The sequence below is a fragment of the Pseudopipra pipra genome, chromosome 1 (assembly GCF_036250125.1).
Source record: "Pseudopipra pipra isolate bDixPip1 chromosome 1, bDixPip1.hap1, whole genome shotgun sequence".
NCBI classification, from domain to species: Eukaryota; Metazoa; Chordata; class Aves; order Passeriformes; family Pipridae; genus Pseudopipra; species Pseudopipra pipra.
In genome coordinates, this window is record NC_087549.1 from 63,074,849 (window position 1) to 63,100,088 (window position 25,240).

Below are 25,240 nucleotides of genomic sequence, written 5' to 3' on the forward strand. Positions count from 1 at the left end.
AATGTGGTTGCTGTGGTTTTCTTGACTCCTAGAGTCTGTAAGAGAAAAGTCTGAAAAAATGAGCTTACTCTCAGTCAGATTATGTGACTACAAAGGGTCTATACTGCCACTTGGAATAAAGAAATGGAAAGCTACTGTTTTCTGAACTGGCATCCCCACTTCATTTCTTTTCAAAAGGAGGGTGATAAACTGCTGTTCAAGGAAATCAGCAGGATTCACTGAAAATAAACAGAGAAATGCTTATCACATGTGTAAACAATTCAGTATCCAATAACATGATTCAAGCCAGAAAATGACACCTGTACCATTGTGGAGTACTACCTAAGGTCAGACATTTAGAAACAAAATCAAAAAAGATTTTTTCCTTCCAAATCTATTAATTACATGTGCTCATTTTCTATTACCATGTTTACAGAATCAGAATTCTTTAATTTCTGAACTAGAGTCCAGTGATGATGTATTGAAATAGATAGTTTTTCCAGAAAAAAAAAAGTCAGCTTAGAGAACAAGGTGCCAATACAATGACTGCATGATCTGCTATGGCTTGAAATTAAATTACCATTTGTAATGACAGAACAAAACTAAACTATGATTAGGATGCAAAAAGAAGGACAAGTAAATCTGAAAAGCAGTTCAGTCTTTCTGTAAGCTTAACAAGGAGTTAACACCTGGATTAATACTGCTCCTGTGCTCTCAAACTTTTAGTATGAACGTCTCTACAAATTCTGGAGCATAAGATTCACAACTGCCTTTGGTCACCTACACAGTGAATGAATCTATATTCACTGTTTTTAAAAAAAATATTCCTTTTTTACTTCCCTTATCTATGATAGGTCTGCCTGTCATAGTTGTTTTCTCATAAAACTGTGATGAAATTGTCTACCATCTCAGAAGTAGTTCTATAAAGGACACTTTTGTCAAATGTACTTTGTTATAAAATTCCACAGATTTAGAGATCTGTTAGACTTTATAACCTTATCTTGGCATCTCCAGCCTACATCTATACAAACATTTACATGCTGGCTTCCTGTACTACTAAACAATATTCTGTTTCGTCTGTTCAAATGGTGACATCAAATGATAAATCTATGTCCTTTCAGTCACCTAGATAAACTTCATTTTCTACTTTTCCATTAATTAAGAACTTGAGTTGTTCTAAGTCAATGTTCTCTGTCTCTTGGGGAAATATTTGAACTACAAGTTAGGGATGATGCCACTGCAATAGATGGCATTCTCTAATTATTAACTCAAATGAAATATTTTCCCACAATATATACCAGAATATACCAGAGAGATTTTTTGTAAGTCTTCTGACTCTTTTTATCCCCCTGTAGCTGTATTAAAAATCCTTCCAGAAAAAAAATGTCTCTCTGAGATGTCGAGGGGAGAGATTTGCCAGCACACAGCTCTGCAGAGATCAGCCCTGTAGCCCTCAAGAGAGCCTCTGCCTCTCTTCAAAAGACTGGGAGGACTGGGTGGTGACAGGGTGGGGTAGCGTTGTACATCACCTGAAATGGAACATCTGAACAAGTTAGCTCTAGTAGAAGTAGGATTCTGAATACTAATTGAAAAAAAATTGTTTTCTAAATTGCAGTAAAAGTTGGAGATTTCTGAAGGAAAGACCTGACAATTCTTTCACGTCCTTTTTAGACACCATTTCTTTAGTAGGGTACTAATTTCTGTTAACTTTCTGGAGCTGGGTACTTCAGTCTTTTGTAGAAATTAATTATTGTAAAATTACTTCCATTGCTTTCCAACTTTTTTTCTTTGCTGTTATGTTTGAAAGTTAGTCCTTTTTCTTGGTATTTAAGACATCTCCTAAGACATTTTTGTACAGCATAGTGACAGAGACTTATCAGATCCTGTGAAACCGTGTGCCTCAGAGTATGCTGGATGCACTGAAACAGAATCCTATAAAAATGGTAGCTATCTCTATAATGCATGTGCTTGTCCCAGTAATAATTATTTGCACAGTTCAAGCCACCTCTCAAGGGATGAACAGCTCTGTAAAGCACAGGCACAGACACAGTGAAAAATAGGTCTCCCCTGTTCCTCACGTGCCCGGGGGAAAACAATGAATCCAACTCTTCTCAGCAACCCTGCTTACTGCAACTTTCAGTGGCACAGAAGTACACCCATCTAAGCTGAAATTGGTTGTCTCGAATACCGACAGCTGCAAAGCTGTGGTCTCCCATAGCTGCGCTCCCAATGGAAAGGTTACCTACCAAATGCTGATTTTGCTCCTGGGCAGATTTCCAGCTTACAGTCTGCTCCCTGTTATTGTTGCTACACTGCTAGCAGCACCCCAGTTGGCCTGTTTAAAGCTAGCTCAGGTAAAACAAAACAAGCTGCCATGACAACCAGCAACTGCAGTATCAGCATACCCTTTCAGTGTGTCCTTACTGGCCTTGCAATTTATACCCACACAATACCACTTGCTCAAAATGAGGTGACTCAAGTAACTCCACAGACTTAATCCCATTAATCTTTCTTTGTAAGTAATGCCCTAAGACCTCAAACAATTTCTATAGCCCTTATCCATCCTTTCTTCAGTTTGACAGCACATGTATGCGACTTAGGTACCTGAATCTCAATACATTATTCCATGTTTATTTATAAAAACAAACCCAATGAACATAAACCCCAACTACTAGTAAGTAATACTAACAGATTACAAGAGGAATAACTGGCACAGGGGGAAACAGTGCTGCTGGTAGGTATGGAACAGAAGAGAAATCAAACAGGAAATATGTTAAAAATAATCTGAAAAAAGGGGGAAACCACTATAAACGTATATTAAAATATAACCACCTTTATGGTTTCATCTAACAGAGGACTGTTATAAAATTGCCTCAGATACTGATAATAAAATTATCAGGTGGTGTTCAGTGCTAGTAAGGTACAGTGTAACATACAAGAGAAAGTGAATATTGAGTATACAAATGTAGTGGTTGGTACTAATTAATTAATAATATCCAGGATGATACCTTGGACTTACTGTGGCTGGTTCTTTGAAAACATCAGTGTTGTGCTCACCAGTGGCCAAAGAAGCAAAAAGAAGACGAATGTGGCAGAACAGAATATTGGGAAAGCAGTTAAAATAATACAGAAAGGTCATTCAGAGTGTGAGGTATGGAGGTGGATATTTCAGTGCTATGTGTGGCTCTCATTAAGCTCTCACAGAAAGGGAATAAGAGTATCATGAGAGGTAGGGGCTTATTAGAATTATGGAGCAGGTTTTACAAGATGAAAAAACTAAATGGATGACAAAGACTCACGTTTCTAAAAAGACTCATTGATAAGAGAGACCTGTAAAACATGAACAATGTGTGGAAAGTAAGACACATTTATTAATTGCTTCCCACACTACAGGAATCAGGGTATGCCCAATGAAATTGTAAAACAGTTAATTTAAAACAAACAAACAAACAGATGGAAGGGCTTTAATCCTTACATGCATATTTATTTTGTGAAACTCATTGCTAGTGGATGTGTTAAAGGCCAAAAGTATAAATGGATTAATGAAAGATATGACAAATTTATAGACAATAAATTCACACGCAACTATTAAACCTGATGGTCCAAAGACACCTTCCAGCTCAAAAAGTCATGAAAACATTTGCCTTTGGGAACTCAGAGTGTAAACCAGACAAAAAACAATTCTATATACTCCTGTTCTGATACAGATACCCATAACATATAGAGTCTTCACACACTTGGGAAATCTCAGCTTCAATTCACTTTCTGCCTGAGGAGCATTATAGTTTTCACTTCTTTGTATTTATGACCAGGCGATACATAAGTCTGGATAAAGATTTTCACTATTTGTCCTGCTAAAATCCTGTACAACATAGAAAAAAAATCCAGACCAATAGACAGAAGATAAAAGAGTAAGAGGCCCTGACACTGTAACTTTTAGCAGTTATGGTACTCACTTGGATGAGAGACCTAAGCCCCAGAGATTTACATTCAAATACTGTGGATTTAAAGGAAAATAGAGAACCAAAAAAAATAGAACTGATGTTGGAAGAGCAATTAAATCTTATGTTTTCTCCTTACAAATAATCTAACCACCAGTCTAGGGTTTCATGATTATCCTTACTAGAAACAACACAAAGAAACACACCAAGTGGTATTAGTAGCATATAGTGGACAAGTATCTGTAAATAAAGTGCCAGAATCACATGCTGCCGAGGAGCAATAGGTTAAGATTAAATACAGCTGGCCTAGCAGAGAACTCAATATGTAGTAAAAGTGATCTGTCTGTCTCAAGGCACATCTACAGCACTTCAAGGGTCTGTTTAACTTGTTCTTCAAAATTTCCAGAGGTAAAAATTTTATGCATTTTCCAGTGTTTAAATATCCCTTTCATTAGAAAGTTTTTCCTAACATTGGGCTCAAATTTCCACTGCTACTATTCAAATCCCTTAATTCTCAGTCAGATGATGAGAGCAGGACAAGCAAAGGTTTTATCAGCAACTGTCACACATTTCAACCATCTTCTCTTCTTTAAGCAGCCTAGATATTTTGCTTTTCTCAATGATGTATCTTTTTAGTCTTCTGTCATCTCTGCACATATTTCTTAAATCAGCACTGGACATAGGAGTTTGCTATAGCCTTTTGGTACCGGGGAAATTAAAAGGATGCTATTATTTATACATCCCAGTGCAGAATTTTTTTTTTTTATCTTTTCAAGTTTTTGCTTATTCATGTTCAGCCTATGACCTATTGTAATCCCTAGTTCCTTTTATAATTATAGCCTGGTGAATTGTTTCCCATTCTGTTTTTGCAGAGCAGTTTACTCCCAATGTAGCACGAGACATTTGACCTAAAATAACAGCATTATTTTTTTTCCTGATTACTTCAATTTCTTCATATTTGTTTGAGTCCTTGTCTAGTCCCCCTTGTGCCTGCTGACTCTCTCAGAGACCACTGTACATTTTGATAATTATATTTTCTAGCTCATCTTCTTTATCAGTAATAACAATATTCCATGACTCAAGATTGAAGGCACCTTCAGAATTCTGCTTGATATACCTCTCCATATGAGGAGGCTATTATTTTCATTGAAAAGGGACTTCAACTCAGTTTTGTGGACACCTTCTATTTTCATAGAGATCATATAGATGATAGTATCCCAAACTGCTTAAGAGAATGGTATTGACAAAAAAAGACAAAAGTAGTACTCTGCAGAGTTAGTGTGACTGAAATGCAATGCCTAAAATATTTTTTGAATCAGTGTTCTAAATGACAAGTTATAAGACAAGATAACACCCTGGGGTTTTGTATACCATAGTTCATACCAACAGAATAAACTGCTATTGAAATATCTGACAGAATGTAGAAAATTATTATTTAGGGGATATTTCAATGGGGGAGGACCTATGAAATGTTCCCCAAAGTCATCACTAACTGCCCTGGAGCTGAAAAATATTTGGAGTGGGCCGGGGTGTCATCATGTGTGTCAGTGTATTGGAAAATTGCTACAAATCACCATGGGCACTGCTTAACAGACTTAATTTGACAGCATTTAATTTTAATGGGACTTAATTTTGACGGGACAGCATTTAATTTTGACAGACTTAGTCTGACACACCTACAGGTTAGAGCAAAGAAGTGATTGAGAGCACCCCTGTGGAGAAGGACTTGGGGGTGATAGCTGATGAAAAACTCAACATGTGTGCTTGCAGCCCAGAAGAACAACCACATCCTGAGCTGCATCAAAAGGAGTGTGGCCAGCAGGCTGAGGGAGGTGATTCTCCCTCTACTCTGCTCTCATGAGACCCCCACCTGGAATATTGCATACAGTTCTAGTGCCCCCAACAAAGAAGGGCAATGGAACTGTTGGAGCAAGTCCAGAAGAGAGCCATGAAGCTCATAAAGGGACAAGAGCACCCTCCCTATGAAGACAGGCTGAGAAAGTTGAGGCTGTTCAGTCTGGAGAAGAGAAGGTTGCATGGAGACCTCTCAGCCTTCCAGTATCCGAAGGGGGCCTACAAGGAAGTTAGAGAGAGAATCTTCAGCAGGAACTGTAGTGATAGGAAAACAGGGAACAGCTTAAAATTGAAACACAATGGGTTTAGATGAGATATGAGGAAGAAATTCTCTACTGTGAGGGTGGTGAGGAATAGGTTGCCCAGAGGAGCTGTGGATGCCCCAACCCTGGAAGTGTTCAGAGCCAGTTCGGAAGGGACTTTGAGCAACCTAGTCCAGTGGGAGATGATCCTGCTCATGGCATGGAGGTTGGAACTAGATTATATTTAAGATGCCTTTCAACCCAAACCATTCTATGATTCTATAAATTGATCACTAAGCTAAAAAAATACTGGTCACTAAGATACAGATAGTTACAATCTAACTACACTACTCATATGGAGATAAAATGAAGTTGATACGGTACAACAAGAAGTCTACCAACAGAATTCTGAATTTCTTTATATACTTTTCCCCAAAGTTCATATCCAGATATTTGAACATACTCCTCAACCTCAAAAAACCACTTAATATTTACAAGGAAATTGTATTCTGAATTTTTAAGTTTTCTGCAGAAGCAGTGAAATATGAATCCATCAATTCTGGATATTTGACACCACAGTTTCCAGATATATATATCTAAGTTTTCAGAGTTGTTACTAAATATTTTCTGTCTATTGAACTGTATTCCTTCAACGTTGTCACAGAAATAAAATCCACAGACTGGCTCTTTGGCATCTATTCTGGACAGATGTTAAATATAAAAAAAAAAAAAACAAACAAAGGCAAATAGTCTCATTATTTAAATGAACATTTATGGAAGCAAGGACCAACAGCAGTTAAGAGTATGATGACCTGTACTTAGAATAATTGAAGGAAATTTTTCCAGGCTTGGATTAATGCCCCTGGAGAAGAAGCTACTGTATCTGTGGATGATTCTGGAGAATTTCTCCTTCATTGAAGCAGTTAAGGACAGTAAAAAAGTCAGAACTAAGTAGATGAACTGAGGCTCAAGGACAGCAATCCTGGATTCTTGTGTACCTTTCTCTTGACTGTAGAGTAGACATTTGTCTATGTCTTTTGATTAAACTCAGAGAAGAGTTTAAGTGTATCTGGGGCTCTTACTGCAGAAATTCAGTAGAGTTTTTTCTAAGACCAAAGGGGTTACACTTGACAAGTTACACTCTTCCTCTTACTCAGCACCCAGATCACCTTTCAACACTAACAGATGTCATGCCATGTTACCTGGCTAAACGAGTTGAAACTCCTAAAGTCTTCCCAGAAAGACACAGCAGGTGATCACCCACTTTCTTAAAGTTTTCCCAATATGCAGTACCGCAGACTTTTGTGCCTATCTACATGAAGCAGGACTTATACACATTTCAATGGTATTTGCTTACAATTCACCTATAAATTTCCTTTTGAACCTATTTAAGCACAGATGTCTCTTAGGTTTTCTCCACAGCCTGACAGGAATAGGCATCTGACTGAAAGCCTTTTAGGCTTCAGTCTGATTAATCAGAAAAGACCTGCCAAAGTGAAACATTTTGAAGGACAGGTATAGATCTGTTCTTGAGGCCTCCTGTATCCCGGTAATCTATAATCTCAGTTTTTTTACTGTCCTCCTTGCTCCTTGATATGCACACAAAAGTTGTCAGGATTCGCTTTCAGCTCTTACTAGAGAAAAGATTTTTACAATCTACTTCAACTACATGTTTGACTATGAGAATAGTCCTTAAATTGTACCTCTGGAAAAATTGCCATTCATTTGGAAGGATGCCAGCTTCAAACATCACTTGGATACTTGAGCTATGCTGGCAGTCTGCTCTTTATTTACCAGGTAGAGGAAGAAAAGGCTATTACATGTGCTTTGAATTCTTTGTTACATATTAAATTGTTCCTGGGTAGTATCCATGATCTATAAAGCACTAAGTAGTTTGGTCACAGCTATCTCTGGCACCATCTGTTTGACCACTTGTAAAAGTAACAGACTGCACAGAAGCAGAAAAAGAGGCATGACTAGCATGAGTTTGGGAAAAATTATATCTAGATTCAAAATTAAACCAGATATTCAAAATTTCATCACAGTGAGTCAGGCATGCTGCAGTTATCCCCTGAAGCCTCACAGGCTGTTTTTCCCTTGCCTCTGGTAGACATGACTGTCTGCTTCTTCCATAACTAAAACTTTTGCAGACAGTCTCATTAAAATAAAAATTTCCAGCAAAGAAGAGAAGATTTAGCTCCTGAGTCTGCCCAGCTGATTTTCTACCCTAGAAAATGAGGAACAGAGGTTTGGGCCATATTCTGATATATGATTCCCTATTTATCTGCTTTATTTTTCTGCACTGAATTATTTGTGACAACTGTGATAACTTTCATTCAAATTGTTAAAAAATCTGTAAAGTTATGTAAATGAAAAAATGATTCTTGAGGCATAGAGAACTAAAACTGGTGATTCCCAGATATTATGTTTTGATAATAAGCTACTAATACATTTAATATACTCTATATTAATAATTACAATTAATCCTATAAAAGCATTTCCAAGACATCTTTGATGTGGTCTTTTTTCCTTGAAATCATCATGATTACTATTACATTCCAAAAAAAATTTAACCAATGAGTTGTATATCTGTCTCATGCTTGGTAGTACCTAATAGCTATAACTACAAAGGAAAAGCCCATTTTCTATTTTAAGTACTGGACTTAATTAACTTCTTTACATTACTAGGAACTTTCCCAACAGTCCAAGAATTATTAAAAGTTAATGAGACTGTTTCAGGAAGCTTCCTAACCAATAAAGGATTCTTTTGAACAAATTAATAATTTCTACAATTATACCATAAGTATTGAATATGAAAGCTTTGGATAAAAACAATACCAACAAAAGAAGAACAGAAAAAATCCCTGTTAATAGTTAGAATATAATTTGTAGTTTTTAAAAAGATAACTTTTATCTGTGTCGTTCTACTGCTCCTTATTTCAATTTCTCATACATTTTTGTACATTCTTTTCATTTCCAAAAGGATTGAGAAACTAAACAAAACTTGAGACCAACCTTAAGATGTGTTGACAGACTATTGTACACACAAGAAAAAAAATTAAGCCCTTCTCTGGCATTTCTCCATTGGATGACTGAGTTATTTTCTTCCCATAGGCTAATTGGAAACCTTTGTTTGATGATCTAAATCCCAAGTATGTGCCTTAATCAGTTCTGAAATAGTAATTTTTTAATTTCAAGGAATTATAAAATGGGCATATATCTCCTATGTTCTTATTAATCCAACAGTACTTTAACTTATGGTAAAACCACTGGCATTAAATAGTATCTGATATGAAACTGAAGACATAAAGAAGCTCAATTTGAATGGTTGGAAGTATAAATTAGTACAAAATCAGTTATCCTGGACTTGTATTGCTCCTCCAGATTAGTTCAGAAGATACATGTTGGAGCTCCCCATGATTCCAAATCATATCCTTAATGCGCAAAGGAAATGCGCCAAATTCCCTCCTCTCTCAGACGTTCTGAAAGGTAGCTGCCTTAGTCATAATGCATAAGAGCTCCTTCAGGCTTCTGAGGAATAAACACATCTTTTAAAACTTTTCTCATGATTTTTGCATGTGGCTGTAAACACTGCTATTATGAAAAAAGGGTGGTGGAAGGGAAGAAGAGGAAGCAATCAATATTTATTACTAGTGTTGAGCAAGAATTGCTAAATTATACTACCATGAGATGACGTCTGCAATGTTTTAGTGGGTCGAAATGCTTCCGGGAACAAGAGTTAATAGCATCAGTTATAGTTGTGAAGGCAAGAGCAATCCTGACCATTGCTTCAGTAATTTAGAAGGAGTAACAGATCCCCTCAAGTGCACTGCTGTTCATTAATAATAATGCTCACACAGCAGATGATTTCTGTTTAAAGAATGAGCCTTTGTAACTTGGTCAGCAGGATTATGTTTAAAGCGATCTCCTGAAAACAAAGGGAGTGCAAGCTTCTCTCTCACAGATTGTTTGAAAAGAATTTGCCATCTTACTACTACTCTCACGAGATCATCCAAATGCAATCATCTCCAGTTTTATCTCGGCCTCAGCCTAAGAACAAAATTGCATACTATAAACTGCAGAAACGACTACAACATGAATCACCATTTCTGCAAAAAAACTCTCCCAGCAAGCACCTCATCCTGGCTGCAAATGGCCCTTGACAAATCCCTGCGGCTGCATTTGTGGTCTCTGCTGCTGAGACCATTCCCTGGAGGCGCAGCTCAGGCTGAGAGGATGCAGCAGGCTTGGTGAGTTGTGCTTTCGAGCGTGTTGCCTCCAAGGGATGGGGTCAGCAGTTTGTGTCCTCTGCACGCTGAGGGACTGACTCCTCAAGCAACTTTTAGCAAGCAGTTGCAGAATGTCAAAAGTGAGTCTTAAGAGAGCACCAACACTAACTTGAAAGAGCTTAACAGCAAAAATCTTCTTTAAATTCCCCTTCAGATTTCGTTTTCAGAAACAACTGTATCAAGAAGTGGATGATTAGCTGACCAGGAGGGTTTTTCAAACAGCTGCTGGTTGTTAAAGATCAGTAATTTCTATAAATATGTGGACTGTTGTCAAGAAAAATTCTTGGAAATACCTCACAGAACTCAAGATTCAGAACATAGTATTTTAAAAAGCTAACAAAAACTTATTAAGTACCTTGCTGCATCTTCTAAGCAGTTCATTGTACATATTTAAAACATCCTGAAACAAATGCAAGTGATACACAAGTTTGAAACTGTATACATAATTATAATGAAAATTGTTTGCAACCTACCTTGGAATTGTGTAAATTTGATGGTTCCCATCCTCTCTCCATTTCTGAAAACAACTTGACCCTAAATAAAATAAACAAATACCTTAAAAGTTTTATAAATCTCTCATAATATAGTTTCATTAACACTGTAATTTTCTATTAACTATTAAAATTACCAAAACAATGTTTAAACTCTGAACATAGTAGATAGTAGATTCAACCAAGGACAAAATAACTCAATTAACACCTCCTTAAAGCTTTCTTCAAATGGCCTTAGAAAGTTGACTGGTGTTACCACCCATTTTTCATGGATGGAAATGGAAGTACAATAAAGCCAGTAACTTATTGAATCTCAGATGAGAGATATGCAAACAAACAATTTTCACGGTTTGACTGTTTTTATCAAGAATATATGAATCTATCCAAGATCACGCAAGAAAATCATTCTCCATTTTATTCATCATACAGTTCTCCAAAGATAATTATCATATCTTATATACTTATCCTACTAGATTAGGGATACCAGTGGCTCTTGTGGCTTGGTTTTGTACTATGCCAACATGTGTGTCCTAGTATTCATTTTAAATGTAATGTCTTTAAGTCAGTACTACTGTTTGTGGTGCTACAAATTGTTATTCTCATTATAATGGTCATACAATGCTTAAGCCTCCTCACATATCCCTAGGAAATTACTCCCATCTTTCTTCACATCTTTCTGCAATAAATTAAGAAAAGATCTTGTTAAATTTCCTCCTTACTTCAGCTGTTTCATAATTAAGTATGAAAGAAGAGGGTTTCATTCATTTATGCTAAGAAGTATTTTTAATATTTTGAACCTGTAGTGGAGGTCCGAGTGTTGTCAAGATGGATTGCTGTTCTACTGCATCCCTGGTTTGGTTTATTAACATCATTGCCATTAATCTTTGTTTTGGCAGACATGAGGGTAAAAAAAAACAAATGGCAAACATGTCATTTCTCTGTGCAAAACCAGTACATTTCTCTGTGCAAGCCTGCCCTTTCTTGAATAATCTGTTCTGGTCACTGAAGAGATGCACTGAAGGCCTCCGAATTACTGAAATCAGCTCCCTGCAGGAACTGAGTGGAGCAACAACAGTTTGGTAGTACAGCACACATACCTCCCATTTCCTGCAAGCCACAGAACACCATTTCCCTTTGATAAATAGAAGGCAACACTCTTAAATAAGTGTAAGCTACCTTGTGCTAAGCCTTAAAAGTCAAAAGCCCTGATCCGTGTCTAAAAGGGACTGAGAGAAATGAACACTGGTAATGGGAGGGTTTCTGGTGACAGTAGCCAAAGGACACAGTAACCACACCTGCTGAAATCCAGTTGAGATAAGTCTCATCTAGTGGCTGCTAAGGCAGCTCCAGAAGAGAATATAAAACATTAGCAGGCAGATTTATGCATGCATCTTATCATCCTTCATCCAGATCCCCTTTAGTTAGGAGAAATACTTTTTAATATCCCTTCATTGGTTTGAATGTAATCATAACATATTTTGCTAATTGGCTTAAGTAAAAAGTAGTAGAAAATGTTAAAGAAAAGACTTGTAAAGATGCTATGCAAGTATCACCTATTGCAGACATATATTTATGATCAATCCAGTCTTAACTTTGGTTCTGTGACCTGTGTTGGAGAATGCTGTAGTTAAATTTTTCAATATGTGGAAAGATTATTTTTTATTTGATTTTAAATTTACTGCCTTCTACTTTAACTCTGTCTCCTCTTATTCATTTATTACAAGCTAACAGGGCTGTAGGTAAGAGTCTACTAGAGAGCTCTTTATAGACAAACATACAGCAAGCATCACTGTCATCATCTATGGTGAGAGGCCTCTACAATTTTCTTCCATTGTTGATAGTATAGTGTATACAGACTCAAGAAATTTTCTAGATTCCAAGTGCAGCTGCTTGAAATATTATTGCTTCCTGTAAATCACCCACATTTTCATCATTAAGTAGTACAGACATACACCATATGCATCTACTGACTAGAGATAAATACATACATTCCTGCTGGCATGTTCTTAAACTATCAACAGAATGTAAATCAAGTCTGAATAAATGCAAAATTTGGGATTAAAAATATAAACAGGATTTTATGGCTTATACTGATCTAAGCAGCAGATAAATAAAGATATGGATGATGATGATGAAAGAGTCATGGAACAAATTATGAAAAAATGTCCTAATTATCTGCAAAATTATTCAATCAGCAGTTTACTTTCATTAAAGATTACTGGAAAATCCTGAAAAATCAAATGGGTTATTATAAGGAATAACAATTTGTAAATACTATTTTATGAGATGACATTGTCATGACTATTGTTTACGAACTACAGTTTGTATGTAACACATACAGATACTAACAGGAAAAGAAAGTGGATAAATTAAAATAGGCTACCTTTTCTGTGTGTAATTGAATTACTAAATCTGTTTTCGAAGGTCAAATCAATAAAAATCCATAACAGCAATAATTTTCAAAGCAGGATTCTCTACTGAAGTCTCTGAGATTGACAGTTCGTACTTATTACCCAGGCACCAAAAGTGGAACCACAGCTGCAGTTACCATTTGGTTCTTTCCTCCTCAGGAACAGGCTGCTTCATAACAACATGTGACAATTAGCTACTGTGCCTCAAGTACCTTCAACCCCTAAGGTTCTAAAGGAGAGCTGAGGAAATCTTGAGGGTTTCCTTTAGGAAAGGAAACATTCTTAGATGTTTATTGGGGTTTTAGGTAGTCCCAGCAGACACAGATATGGTGTTGCTGCTGCAGTATTTGATTCTGCCAATGTGGCAGAAAGGAGTGCTCCTCATGAACACTGAGAAACTGTATAAATAGCAATACCTTCATTTCTTCAAACAGGAATAGGAGGAAAATTAATGATAGTCATCCCTTGCTCTATGCTTCCCCTGCTATTTAATGAAAAAAAAAAGAATTTGAGGTGATATAAATACATAATAAAATGTTGTAGAATTTAATTTAATAAACTACAGCAACACTAGACTAAATAAGTCAACCAGTGTTTCAGAAATCTGTTTTCTAGAAATTATTGTGCTTATTTATGGCATGGGAAGTGAGTTATAATTTGATGATGTTCTCATCAAGCCATTTCATTGCCACTGAGGTAACCTACCATAAGATTTAGCTAGAGAATTAACTTCTTTAGACTTAAGATTCATAAATTACTAAAAGCGTTTTTCCTTTATTTAAAGTAGCAGATGTTTGAATAATAGATATTACTAATACACACATTAAGCTCTGACATTACAAAAGCTAGTCTTAGTACTATTTTGTCCTCCAGCACATGTGCCAGTATAGACTGCAGCGATCACAAAACCTAGATCTTATGAAATCCACATGAACATAACAACAGACATTCCATTGTGTTTTAGTGACATTATATAGGCATATTTAGATACTTACGAGCAAAAAGATCAGTGGTTGTATAGATGAGAAGTACCATATTAAAGAAAATAATGGAAGTAATGTTAATACTAACTTTAGAATATGATCATCAGATTAAAAAAAATATTTCCCAAACAAGTTAATATTTTAATTCGAGAGATGTAAAATAAGAACTCTGTCCTGAACTGGTATTTAAATGAACTACAAAAGTGAATAACTTGCACTTAGACCAAACCACACATTTTACTATATATTAAATAGTTAATCAGCAAAATTTTCCTCTTCTGTTACACACAGATCATCCCAAGGGAGACCAACAGAAACCACACTGGTATCTTAGTGCCTATTTTATTTTCTTCAATCTACCATCTACAATTTTTTTCTTTTTTTACTAGTTGTAAAAGTCAATGCCAGAGTAAACACCAGTTCTATAACAGATCTGTCCAGCTTTTAGCTGTGGGCAGGCATGTTTACATTAGCAATGACCCTCGAAAAGTTGATGGGAAGGATATAGAAAGTATGTGGCTTGGAGTTCAATAGACAGCAATGTGAACAGAGGGTAGAAGAGGAGCTACATGAGCTCATTCTGGCACAGTGTGGCACACTGGTGTGTACAGCCACCGCTGCACACAGTGTCCTAGTTTTTTTGGCCCAGATATATCCCTGTATTTGGGATTCACTGCAGCTGTGTAACTTATCATGCAGCCTTATGCAGGTGTACTTCATTCAGTTTGGCTAAATTTACAATCACCCCATAAGCATAAACAATTCTAGCCTCACATTGCAAGTTAGGTAGCTTGGACAAGAGAAATATAGAAGCTTATGTTGTAGCTTTTTGGTTTGGTTAGTTTGTTGTTTAGGTATTTTTTATACATCTCTGAGTCCAGCTGTTTTTCCTGTAATTGTTTTTTTTTTCTTTTTTTTTCCTCCCCAAAAGGTACAGTTCTTGAATGTCCTTTACAAATTACGAAAACCAGAACCAAGCATTTCAGTAGTGTCAGTCTCCCAACTGCCACATGCAAGGACATCATCTCCCTGGTTCTTCTGAGTAACATCATCTTCTTTGTTCTCTATTTTACAAGCCTAACATCAATTTATGTACTTAGTTATACAGAATAACTCTTTCATCTCCTTAATAGAAAGACAGTCTCAACCCTCCCTGGATGTACAATATTAACTTTTTATCTTGAATTGATATTCCTTAAGTAATTAGTCCTTTATTTGTGGTCAGAATAACAAATTCACATCGTCTATTCACAGTTACAAATTATTAGCTGACATCAGCTTTATTTCAGACACATGGGACTTCCCCTGTCTTATAGCAGTTATTTGCCTACACTTGGAAGCAGCTGTTTATTATACTTCTATATTTTTTTCATGGTGGATAAAATGTAGATATCTTTGCTATATTGTGAACATGTCATTAAGCTCTTTTTGAGCTATAGAATACTGGCATTTACTAGAACTTTCTTTGTATTATCTCTGACAGTATTATTATTCAGCTCTGGACATAGGCCCATGCCAAAGTTAGAATTCTTTCATTCTTCATATGCTGAAATTCACAGCCAACACATTTTTTTTACTGATGTCTTTAGTTTCCTTCATCTTTTTCAAGCAAACCAGAGTTCAGAAATTTCTTAACTGCTCTCTCAGTCAGGGCCAGGTCTGCACTTTGACCACCATTTGATTTTCTGTGTATTTTCTTCTGCAAAGTATCTTAAATATAGTAAACAGAGAAATAAATATATAGCATTTACTTCACAATTTTCAGTACTATTCCATCAAAAAAGGTCTATTTTAGACCATCTTCACTTCCTTCTCCAACACTCTTCCCCCACATGGCATCAAACAATTATTAGCTCTGGGCTACTCTGTCCGGTAGGCAAATCATCTCCCCACATAACAGTGTTTAAACCCAGTGGCTTTCCCTCTAATGTCTGAGCCTACACAACTAAACTTGCCTCTAAAATAAATTAACTCAGTTGCTTTTCAGGTACTTGAGTTAGATATTTGATATCATGTAAACCATCTAAATAAATGCATGCAGAAATACCTGAAAAGCAGTGGGATAACTATGACAACTTAATGATATTACTATACAATTTTATATATATATATATGTATAATTTTATATACTATTTATATATTTATATAATGTATAAACTTAGAGTTGTCTCTTTAAGCTATATGACATCTGCTGAAATCAAGGTGTACTTCTGAATCTTTAGTTTCCTTATGGCACTATGTCCAACAAAAGTAGAAGCCAAGGAGGGTGAAGCATCACAGGACAGGAAACTCAAGAGCTAACATCCAGAGGGCAAGTACTGCCCTCCCACATTGCTCCTAGTTGCACAGTTATACAGCTACCTGGTGGTAGCTCAGCATTCATCAGGCCTCTTGTGTGAACTGCAGTGGCCTATTAAACCATCAAAATAGTTTGGTTGGTTGGTTGGTTTGGTTTGGGTTTTTGTTTGTTTGGGGTTTTTAATTTTATTTCTTATTGTTTTGGCAAGTGGGCGACATGTTGTTTCTGAATTGTCAAAACCGGAGCCAGCACAAAGGAAGCCCGGATGGATGCAGAAAGAGTGAGGAGGAAGGGAGCAAGATACCCTTTGTTAGTCCCAGATGCTTTCAGAAGACTTGCTGTTTTATCATGTAATTCACACAGCCTGCTACTCACATGTTGTACTTGGTTTACTCACACACGACTCCTTAGCTGCCAAAATGCCTTCCCTGACATGCACAAAACAGCAAGCTGGCATTCTAGGGGTCTTGGCTCTGCAGCTTCTGGAAGGTGAAGAGCTATACTCTGCAATTCATAGCCCCTTCCACCCTCCAAACATCATGTCCAAGAGAGCAGTGTTTTATAGAGAAAGGGAATATCATTTAGTCTACCCAAAGGGCTTTTAGCTACAAGTATAACCTCATTTCTGAAACAAAACAGCAAACTTCCAGCTGGGGGCAGCTTGTGCACAACTCTTGTGGTTTCAACGTAGTTACATCACTAGCCATATTTAGACACAGGCAAAGAACTAAGCACAGGAGCTGTAAGCAGAGTGCAAGAGAGGAAGGATATTAGGGAGACAGCAGTAAAGTTGTAACCCCTTGTGGGATAAAGAGGTAACTGTCACCTTTGGATCAATGACAGGAGAGCAGAAGGCAGAGGGTGACGAAAATTAAAATGCTCCATAAAATCAACAATGCTGCTGAGTCCATGATTTTATGTCCTTAGTCCACTGTGGATAAAATGTTTCCAGAACATTTGGTCAAAGCAGGTCCAGTGACTGCTGCTTTTCAAGGCTTGAGACTACTTTCAAAAAAGGTGTTTCATTGAAAATTTTCAAGATTGAAGATTAAAATCTCAAATAGTTTATGATCCAAAGGAATGCCTTTTCCCTGCCTGTTTTCTCTCTTATGGCATTTTCTAAAACCTTTGAGTAACTGAACTCTGGAGAGCAGCAGCAGCAGGGCAGCTCAAAGAGGAGGGTGAAGCACAGCTAAAAATCTGGTCTTGGCTAACATTTTCTAAATGAAGCAATAACATCACTCTCATCTAAACAGAAACTTGTGTTATAGCTATGACAGAGCAGACATAAAATAGCAGCATAATGTGCTTACTTAGCAGGCATAAAATGATTACTTACAAGCATTAAGTATCTGTCTGCACCACAGCAAACATGCTGTGTGTGCTTAAAAAACATACCTCAAAACAAGTAAGTTTCCCAAACACAAAAATGTGGGTTCTGGAGGAAAAAAGTGTGGACTTTCTGTGAAGGAAGATAAATTGTTGGAAGAGAATTGCACAGAAAAAATATTTCTGGTAATCATGACAGTGATGGAAAAGAAGAACGCAGAATTGGCATTCATCAGATCTCATAATATTGGAACTAGGAGGCACTGATCTATTAGGATGTTAGTCTAAAACAGAAAAATCAGTGATGTTTTTCATATTGTTCCTTTGCACAACAGGTAATGACCTTCTGAAATTTATACTGAGTGAGATGTCCTTGTTTTTTTCTTTTAGAAACAGAGGACTGGGAGGTGAGCCAGTCTACTGGCCTCATGAAACACTTCACATATTCTTATGTATCTTCTCTGTATAAGTAAACTTAGCAAACTCTAGTCATAAAGGTAAATGGAAAATCAGCATTATCCCAGAGATCAGAAAAAATTCATGATTTTTAAATTGGTTACAGATACTGCTCTAACATGAGTGAAGTATGAGATAAGCAGATGTACAGGTTAACATCAGAGGCCATTTGGAGATAAAGAACACAGGATAGAGATATAAGTTCCTTTTTATATTTCCCCCCTGGCAAAAACAGTTCTGGGCAAAAATATCCAGAAGTTTTAATAAAAAGATGGGCTAGATGTCTCATATTTGCCAAGATCTTTGTTAGCATCAGCTGATTCAAGTAGTCTGTGGCATTGGCCCATTGTGCTCTGCTTTGGCACTCATCTACCTTAAATGCCTACAGAATAAGCAATAGAGTTTCTAGAAATTAAAAAAAAAAAAATATATATATAAAAATGTGGCAATGAACTTGCCATATGCTGTATGGAAAAAGTCCTGTCAGAGATGGACTGGTGAGGAAAACAGCTCTAACCCTATGGAAACAGAAGCTTTTACTGTAGTTTAAACATGTCTCAACATGTTTGTGTATTTTCTGCAGTGTCACTGCCTCCCTCTTCCCAACACCCCCCTCTGAAGCTATTGTCTCCCACCCAAGGTGTCCTGAGGTGTCCCATTGGTCCCCTGTTAACCCCTTCCTATTGGTTGTTGACTCCTTACCTGATGGTTTCTTTTGTGTGACCCTGAACTTGTGATTGGTCCCCTTTGACCCTCCTAAAAGCCTTATAAACCCAAACCCCACAATAAACTTCCTCTTTCGTCCGTCCCTCCCAGGTGGTCTGTGTGTGCTCCTTGCGGGGCCACCGGACCACGTGCTGGGGTGGGGGGAAGGGCATACACCTCGCAGGTAATGGAGCAAGCAACCTAAGGCCTGGAGGTCTCCCCCAATATCCCCAATCCGCCGTATAAAAATCGCTGGAAATCCCTGGTTCCCTTAATAAATCTTCAGTTACAATAATTTCCTAAAAAAAAAAAAAGTCTACACTGTGCATCTCCTAATGTCATGAGTATCATTATAGGCATGATTTACAATGTGAAGACCAACACCTTCAAATTCTGGGAAAGGTGATCAAGTATAACAACATCTTTATGTGCCTATCATTCATATACATTCTGAGTCTATGATTATGTGAAAATACAAAGTCCTGTAGGCCCTACCATCATGGTTTCACCATGTTGCTGCTTCACTCCCTTCTAAAGAAAGAGGTCCAGTCTATTCAGTCTCTTCTTCAATGGACAGGGGGGTTTTTTTTCACTATCTCCACTCTCTAAGTCCCTTTAAAAATTTTATTTATTTTCTGACAAAGGCTCAAACACAGATGCTCTTGCTGTGTAGAAGGGTGCCTCTATTTCTAACTATGATTTTGCTATCTGATATTTATCACCTTTTGGGCAGAACTTCCTCTCTCTCTTTTTTTTTTTTTTTAGAGAAATGAAGGAATCAGATAGGGAACAGAAATTCTTTAGTTGAAATTTCTTCCCTCCATTTCAGCATTATCCTCTGTCTTCAGTTGTCATTGCATAAAAGTGTGCTGTTGCCAGCACAATGACATAAGCTCAGACTAAGCTGCTCCATTAGATTAGCATTTAGATGCATCTACACAATTTTACACAGCTATGCTGAAATAGGACAGCATAATCATAGCATTTCTTTCAGCACAGCAAGCAAAAGCATCGTTTACAAACATCTGAGCTCTCCGTTTACACACAGAAGGGAATAATGTTCCTGACAAGGTACTAACATTTCATAAGCAGGTAAAGGTGTGGGGAAAAGGATACTATTCAGGAAATCATGTATTGAATGGTATCAAACTTGCTGGCCATTGCAACTGAAGACAAAACCTTTATGCTTTGTCACTCATTAATGTGCTTTTACGCATTCATCTGAGCTTAGGGTCAGCACAAGATAAAGCAATTAGATGCTCTTTTTTACCAATTTTTTTTTGACATATCATTTTCATGCAGTGATGGAGTTTTTTTGTAAAGAAGTTTTTTTTAATCCAGTGATAGAGATCTTTTTGTGAGCCACCTCTTTCAGTGATCAGGTAAGCTCTGTATTGGACATCATTAGTGATCCTAAGTTTAAAAGCATGGCAGGAAAGAAATTAAAATGAAACATATATATTTGACAAACTTTCTGGCAAGGTTTTTTTTTTCTCAATGCTTCAGAAACAAAATGACAATCAGGGGAACGGTTTGCAACAAATGCTTTCAAGTCTGGTGATATATATAACTGAGAGCGGACTAGTAGTATTTAGCCAATTTCCTAATCTGTGGTTGGCCCTTGAAGCATGAGCAAAACAATTCCTTTACCCTTGATTCAATTTCTTCCAGGAGTGCATAAAATCACTGATGTAAACAACCTGTCTTTCAAGGTGTCAAGAAAAAAGGAAGTTGTCTGAAGCACTGGGACTAGGAGCTCAAGCCCTTTCAAGAGTGTATTAAAAAGTAAATATGAACTGCTGAGGTGATGTTCAGAATTGTTCTCATGAGCTTGAGTCCCTGAAGATTTCAGTTTCTAGCTCTGTGTGTCTGTAGTAACAGCATAACAGCACATTATATTTCACCATCATAGTTTTTTTCCCCACTGCTTTTGTAAGAATGAATCAGAAGAGATGGCACAAAGCCTTTTAAGGACACTGCATTAAGCAGCGTTTCCATCTCTTCACCAGTGCAATTTCAGATGATGTTCTGAAGTAATTTCTTCTATTTTCTTTAAAATACATTAAACTCAGCAGAGAGCAGAACTGTGCAGTCTGTATTTCATTTCTTCTGATGATGACCCAAACGACTGCAAGAGCTACAACCTCTTCTCTGTGCACTTCCTGCCCAGGCTCTGTCACGTTGGCTGGACACAGGAGATTACTTTGTTTACTATGTTTTTTCTAATGAGCAGGCAGCCTCTGTTATTAAGAACAGAGCAGGCAGCCTCTGTTATTAGCCAGTTCTTGACATGCAAAGTAGAACACACTGTCATTACCCATGTGCAAGTGCTGAGCACAGTATCTTCAGACTATTATTTTTCTAAGTGAGGAACTTTAATTCAAAACTGCCTTAACAGGAAAGGGGAATTAAAAAAGGCACAAAGACCAGACAGCTTTACAAACCTCCTTTTAAGTATGAATACCTGTCAGTCTTGGACAATTCTTGCTACTGGCTAGAGAAAAGGCTATGACAGCAGACTCATTCCCAGTGTTAAATGGCTGCTCTACACCTGAAAATTCCCCAGACAGAAGTGTGAGCTGATGCTGACCAGGAAAGACTATTCGAATCAGCTAAAAGATGAGGGTTTTTTAGTGAACAGCCATCCATGTCTAGAACACTAAACCCGATTTTCCCTCTTTTTGCTCAGTACAAGCTCTTACACAGAAACTCAAAATATTTTATTCAATATTCATAAAATGTTTCTAGTGATTAGAGGATTTTAAACTTTTCTTTGGTAAATCAACTAAGGCAGTTCAAAGCACACTGGAACTTCCAGGACACTGACTTTCTAATACATGTTTCCCAGTGACAGTCACTGAAATGGGTCCCTTTTTCATTTCAGAATGAAACAACCATAATGTTTGTTCATTTAAATTTACAGCAAGCTTCTAACAGCCTTTTATTTTAGCCCAGTTGTAGTTTCAGCTCTATTTGACAACTGTCAGAATTGCTATGACATTTAAGATGGCTATTTCTGTAAAGCTAAAAAGCCGAGACTAAGCTATTTCCAATGCTAGAACTCTCAGAACTACTTTTCTTTAAAACTTCAGATTTTTGTCTATATTGCTATCAGAAAGTACTCCTGAAGATAGCTATATTTGATGATAATGAAGTAGAAGTTTCATCCTCTTCCATTTCTTCAGTGCTGCATCCCTCCAGGTGATGCTTTCATCAGCATCAAATTCTGACTGAAATCTGCAGAGAAGAGCATTATCATTGCTGAACACAGATTTGAAAAGGCTTGGCAGTGGCAGGAAGGAAGTCTAAGCAGCATATTCTTAATAAAATCAAATTCAGCCCTTTTCATTGTCTATTTTAATCCTTCAGGCTATTCTAACCTGTGCCAACAACCTGCAGAAAATCAGTGAGATATAATTGGCATAGTTTTGACACTTTAAGGATTCTCTGTTTATATCCTTGTAGCAGTTTTGCTGAGAAAAGATGGCAGTCTCCAGATTCTTTGTAAAACAGTCAGATCCAAAGACGCTGAAGAGGTTCAGTTTGGTTTCTGAGTTGGGAGTGATGAGCATCATATACCATTAGATCCTACACAACATCTTTCCAGCTGGCATATGTCAGAGCTCTCAAAGGTGTAGCTCTCTTCATAAAGCAATGCTTAGAGTAACGGTGTTACTTTGGGGTCACTTTTCCTCCATTTTCAGAATACTAAAATTAAGGCTTACTGATACTTAAATATCTTCCCACTGTGACGAATGCTTAAAAAAACCTTGTGAAATACTTTGTTATTTCAAACAAATACTCTACCCAAAATTAATTAAAAATCAATGTCATACAAAAATTTGAGACATATTGAGTCACTTAACAGAGAAAACAGTGCATTTTTAAAAGAAATATACTATTTGAGAACTCTTTAAGATTCCCTATGTATAAGATGATGGAGACGAAAATAATACAACAGATAATATCTCATTGTTACCCCTTAACTCACGCTAGCTAATTTACCAAAATGAGAATAAATGCAAGTTATTAGTAAACTGAGTCCTCTTTTTGGTTTTCTTCTAATTCAAAGTAGTGTTCTAAGTCCAGTCAGTGATACAAAATAGCTAAGGGATAGACATCTCTGTCTCTTTTTACCCTTGCCCCCCAACATTCCCACATCCAAGACGGTATCTACACTATATCATGCAGGCTAATTCAGATGCACTCAGGCAAGGGAACTGGTAGATCTACATAGGAAAAAAGGATTGGTTTCAGCCTGAAAGTACAGTCAGATTCCCAGACTACCAAGCTTGGTCTAATGAATCTCCTTTCTCAGCTGAGACACTACAAAGCTGCTTCTGGACAAAAAACCAACCAAGCAACCAAATAAAAAAAAAACCAACCAAAAAGACCCCCCAAAGCAGAAAAAAACCCAAAAAACACAACACCCCCTCCCCAAACCAAAACCAAAAAAACAATCCCCCTCAAAAAAAAAATAAAAAAACCCCAACCAAACAAAAAAACCCCACCAGCAAAACTAACCAACCAACAACAAAAAAACCAAAACAAAAAACCCCCCAAACCAATCCCTTCCTGAAAAACAAACAAAAGGATTTGCATGTATCTTTAAGGTACTGCTCCCAGTTCTAGCTTCAAGAGGAGTTCGGGCAGAATCAGCGAGTAAATCTGGAAGTGGAAGGGAATTACTACGATCAATGCATTTGCGCGGGGCTGTATTCATATCTAAGTCCTTGGGGTAATAAAACTCAGCGTGGGGAGTTTTTTTTGCTTCCATTATTTCCATCAGAAGACTGCTTCTGAACCTGAATCTTCTCATCATTTTAAGCTTTCCTCTAGCTTTTGGGTTCATCTTACTTTTGGCCATATACTTTTAGGCACACAGTATTATTTGGAGGAGCTTTCCCCCTGTTTTTTTAGCTGATATTTACGCAGAGAACAAGTAGTTCTCCACTCAGCATACTAGGTATTCTTGGAGCTGCAACAGGGAGACGAAAAACAAACCAGCTCAGTTATCTTTCCATCACAAAAATTGGTATTATATAGGAGGTAGACTTTTACCTGCCTGGTCTGAAATGTCTCTCTCATGCACAAAGTGTATAGGAACTTCATGTTCCAGAACGTAGGCAGGGATTGGTTTTCAGCATCCTGCAAGTGAGACTGGAGAGGAAGCAAGCATTCTGGGCTGCTCCTCTTTGAACCCTGGACACCTAAACTCTCTTTAAATGCCTCCGGTATTTCTAAAGTAGACGGGTAGTAGACAGCTCTCCTCTGATTATTTGGCAAACAACACAATTCAGTTATTTAATACTTTAGAGAATTTGAAATTGGTATATCCCTTTTACTTAATTGCAGTGAAAAGGAAAAAGAATAAATTTTAAAAGACATACAAAAAATGCTTGAAAACAGGAAAAATGCACAAATTTTTCCTAATGAAAAAAGGCTAAAATAAATTCTCAGATTTTAAAAATACTTTATTTGAAACAAAAATGTTAAATGTTATCTTTTGAAACTGGAAAAATAATTTTCTACATATTTTTAAATATTGAAAATACTAATACTTCAATTTTGAAAAAAATATTTGAGTGTGTCTATCAAAAGGCTGATGGTGTCAAAATATCACTCAAAAGAGCAAATAATCTTTAACTCATAAGTGCACTCTTTAGAGAATAACGTGCACATGTGTACACCAAGTTCCCCAATTTATATTCAGAAAGGACTGCACTTATTTGAATACAAGGTGAGGTTTCATTTCCCTCCCAACAGCGGTACCCCAGCCCCACAGACCTGAATCCCGCTGAGCTGCACTGAACTGCTGTTAGAGCCTCAGCAGTGTGCTCTAGCAACTGAGCAAGCCAATGCCAGGGCAAATCCACTGGGACCACTGCTGGCAGCACCTCAACTCATGCTGAAGGAAGTCCTGAAACTGAAACTGTTCTGCAGAGGGTGCTGAACTGATTTAAAGTGATTTTCAAAGACAAGCACAGACACCCAGCCATTGCTTTGCTCATTTTTCTATTCCCAGGGAAAGAGACAGTTGCCTCACACTCAAAAGCCTCATCTTATCAGCTTGGCTGATTTCTTCACCCCTGTTTAAGAGATCAGACCTTCAAGGTATAGGAAGCATCACAGTTGGAAGAGATCTCACTGGAAAACAGAGAAACTGTTGTTTAAAGATGCAGTACTATTCATTTTCCTACAAGAGATCCAACACTACAAGTTCTAAATAAGCACCATGAGTTGAAGCTCACGCTGACACCT

At 37.2% G+C, this 25,240-nt stretch overlaps 1 protein-coding gene across 2 annotated transcripts in view; it reads right to left on the reverse strand.

Annotated features, from left to right (window-relative positions):
• GABBR2 (gamma-aminobutyric acid type B receptor subunit 2) overlaps positions 1-25,240 on the reverse strand; it is a 477,952-nt gene that overhangs the window by 191,519 nt on the left and 261,193 nt on the right. For both annotated transcript variants that reach the window (XM_064659239.1, XM_064659230.1), the window contains exon 8: positions 10,779-10,839. In XM_064659239.1, the coding sequence (XP_064515309.1) occupies positions 10,779-10,839 (61 nt within the window). The remainder of the gene's footprint in view (positions 1-10,778; positions 10,840-25,240) is intronic.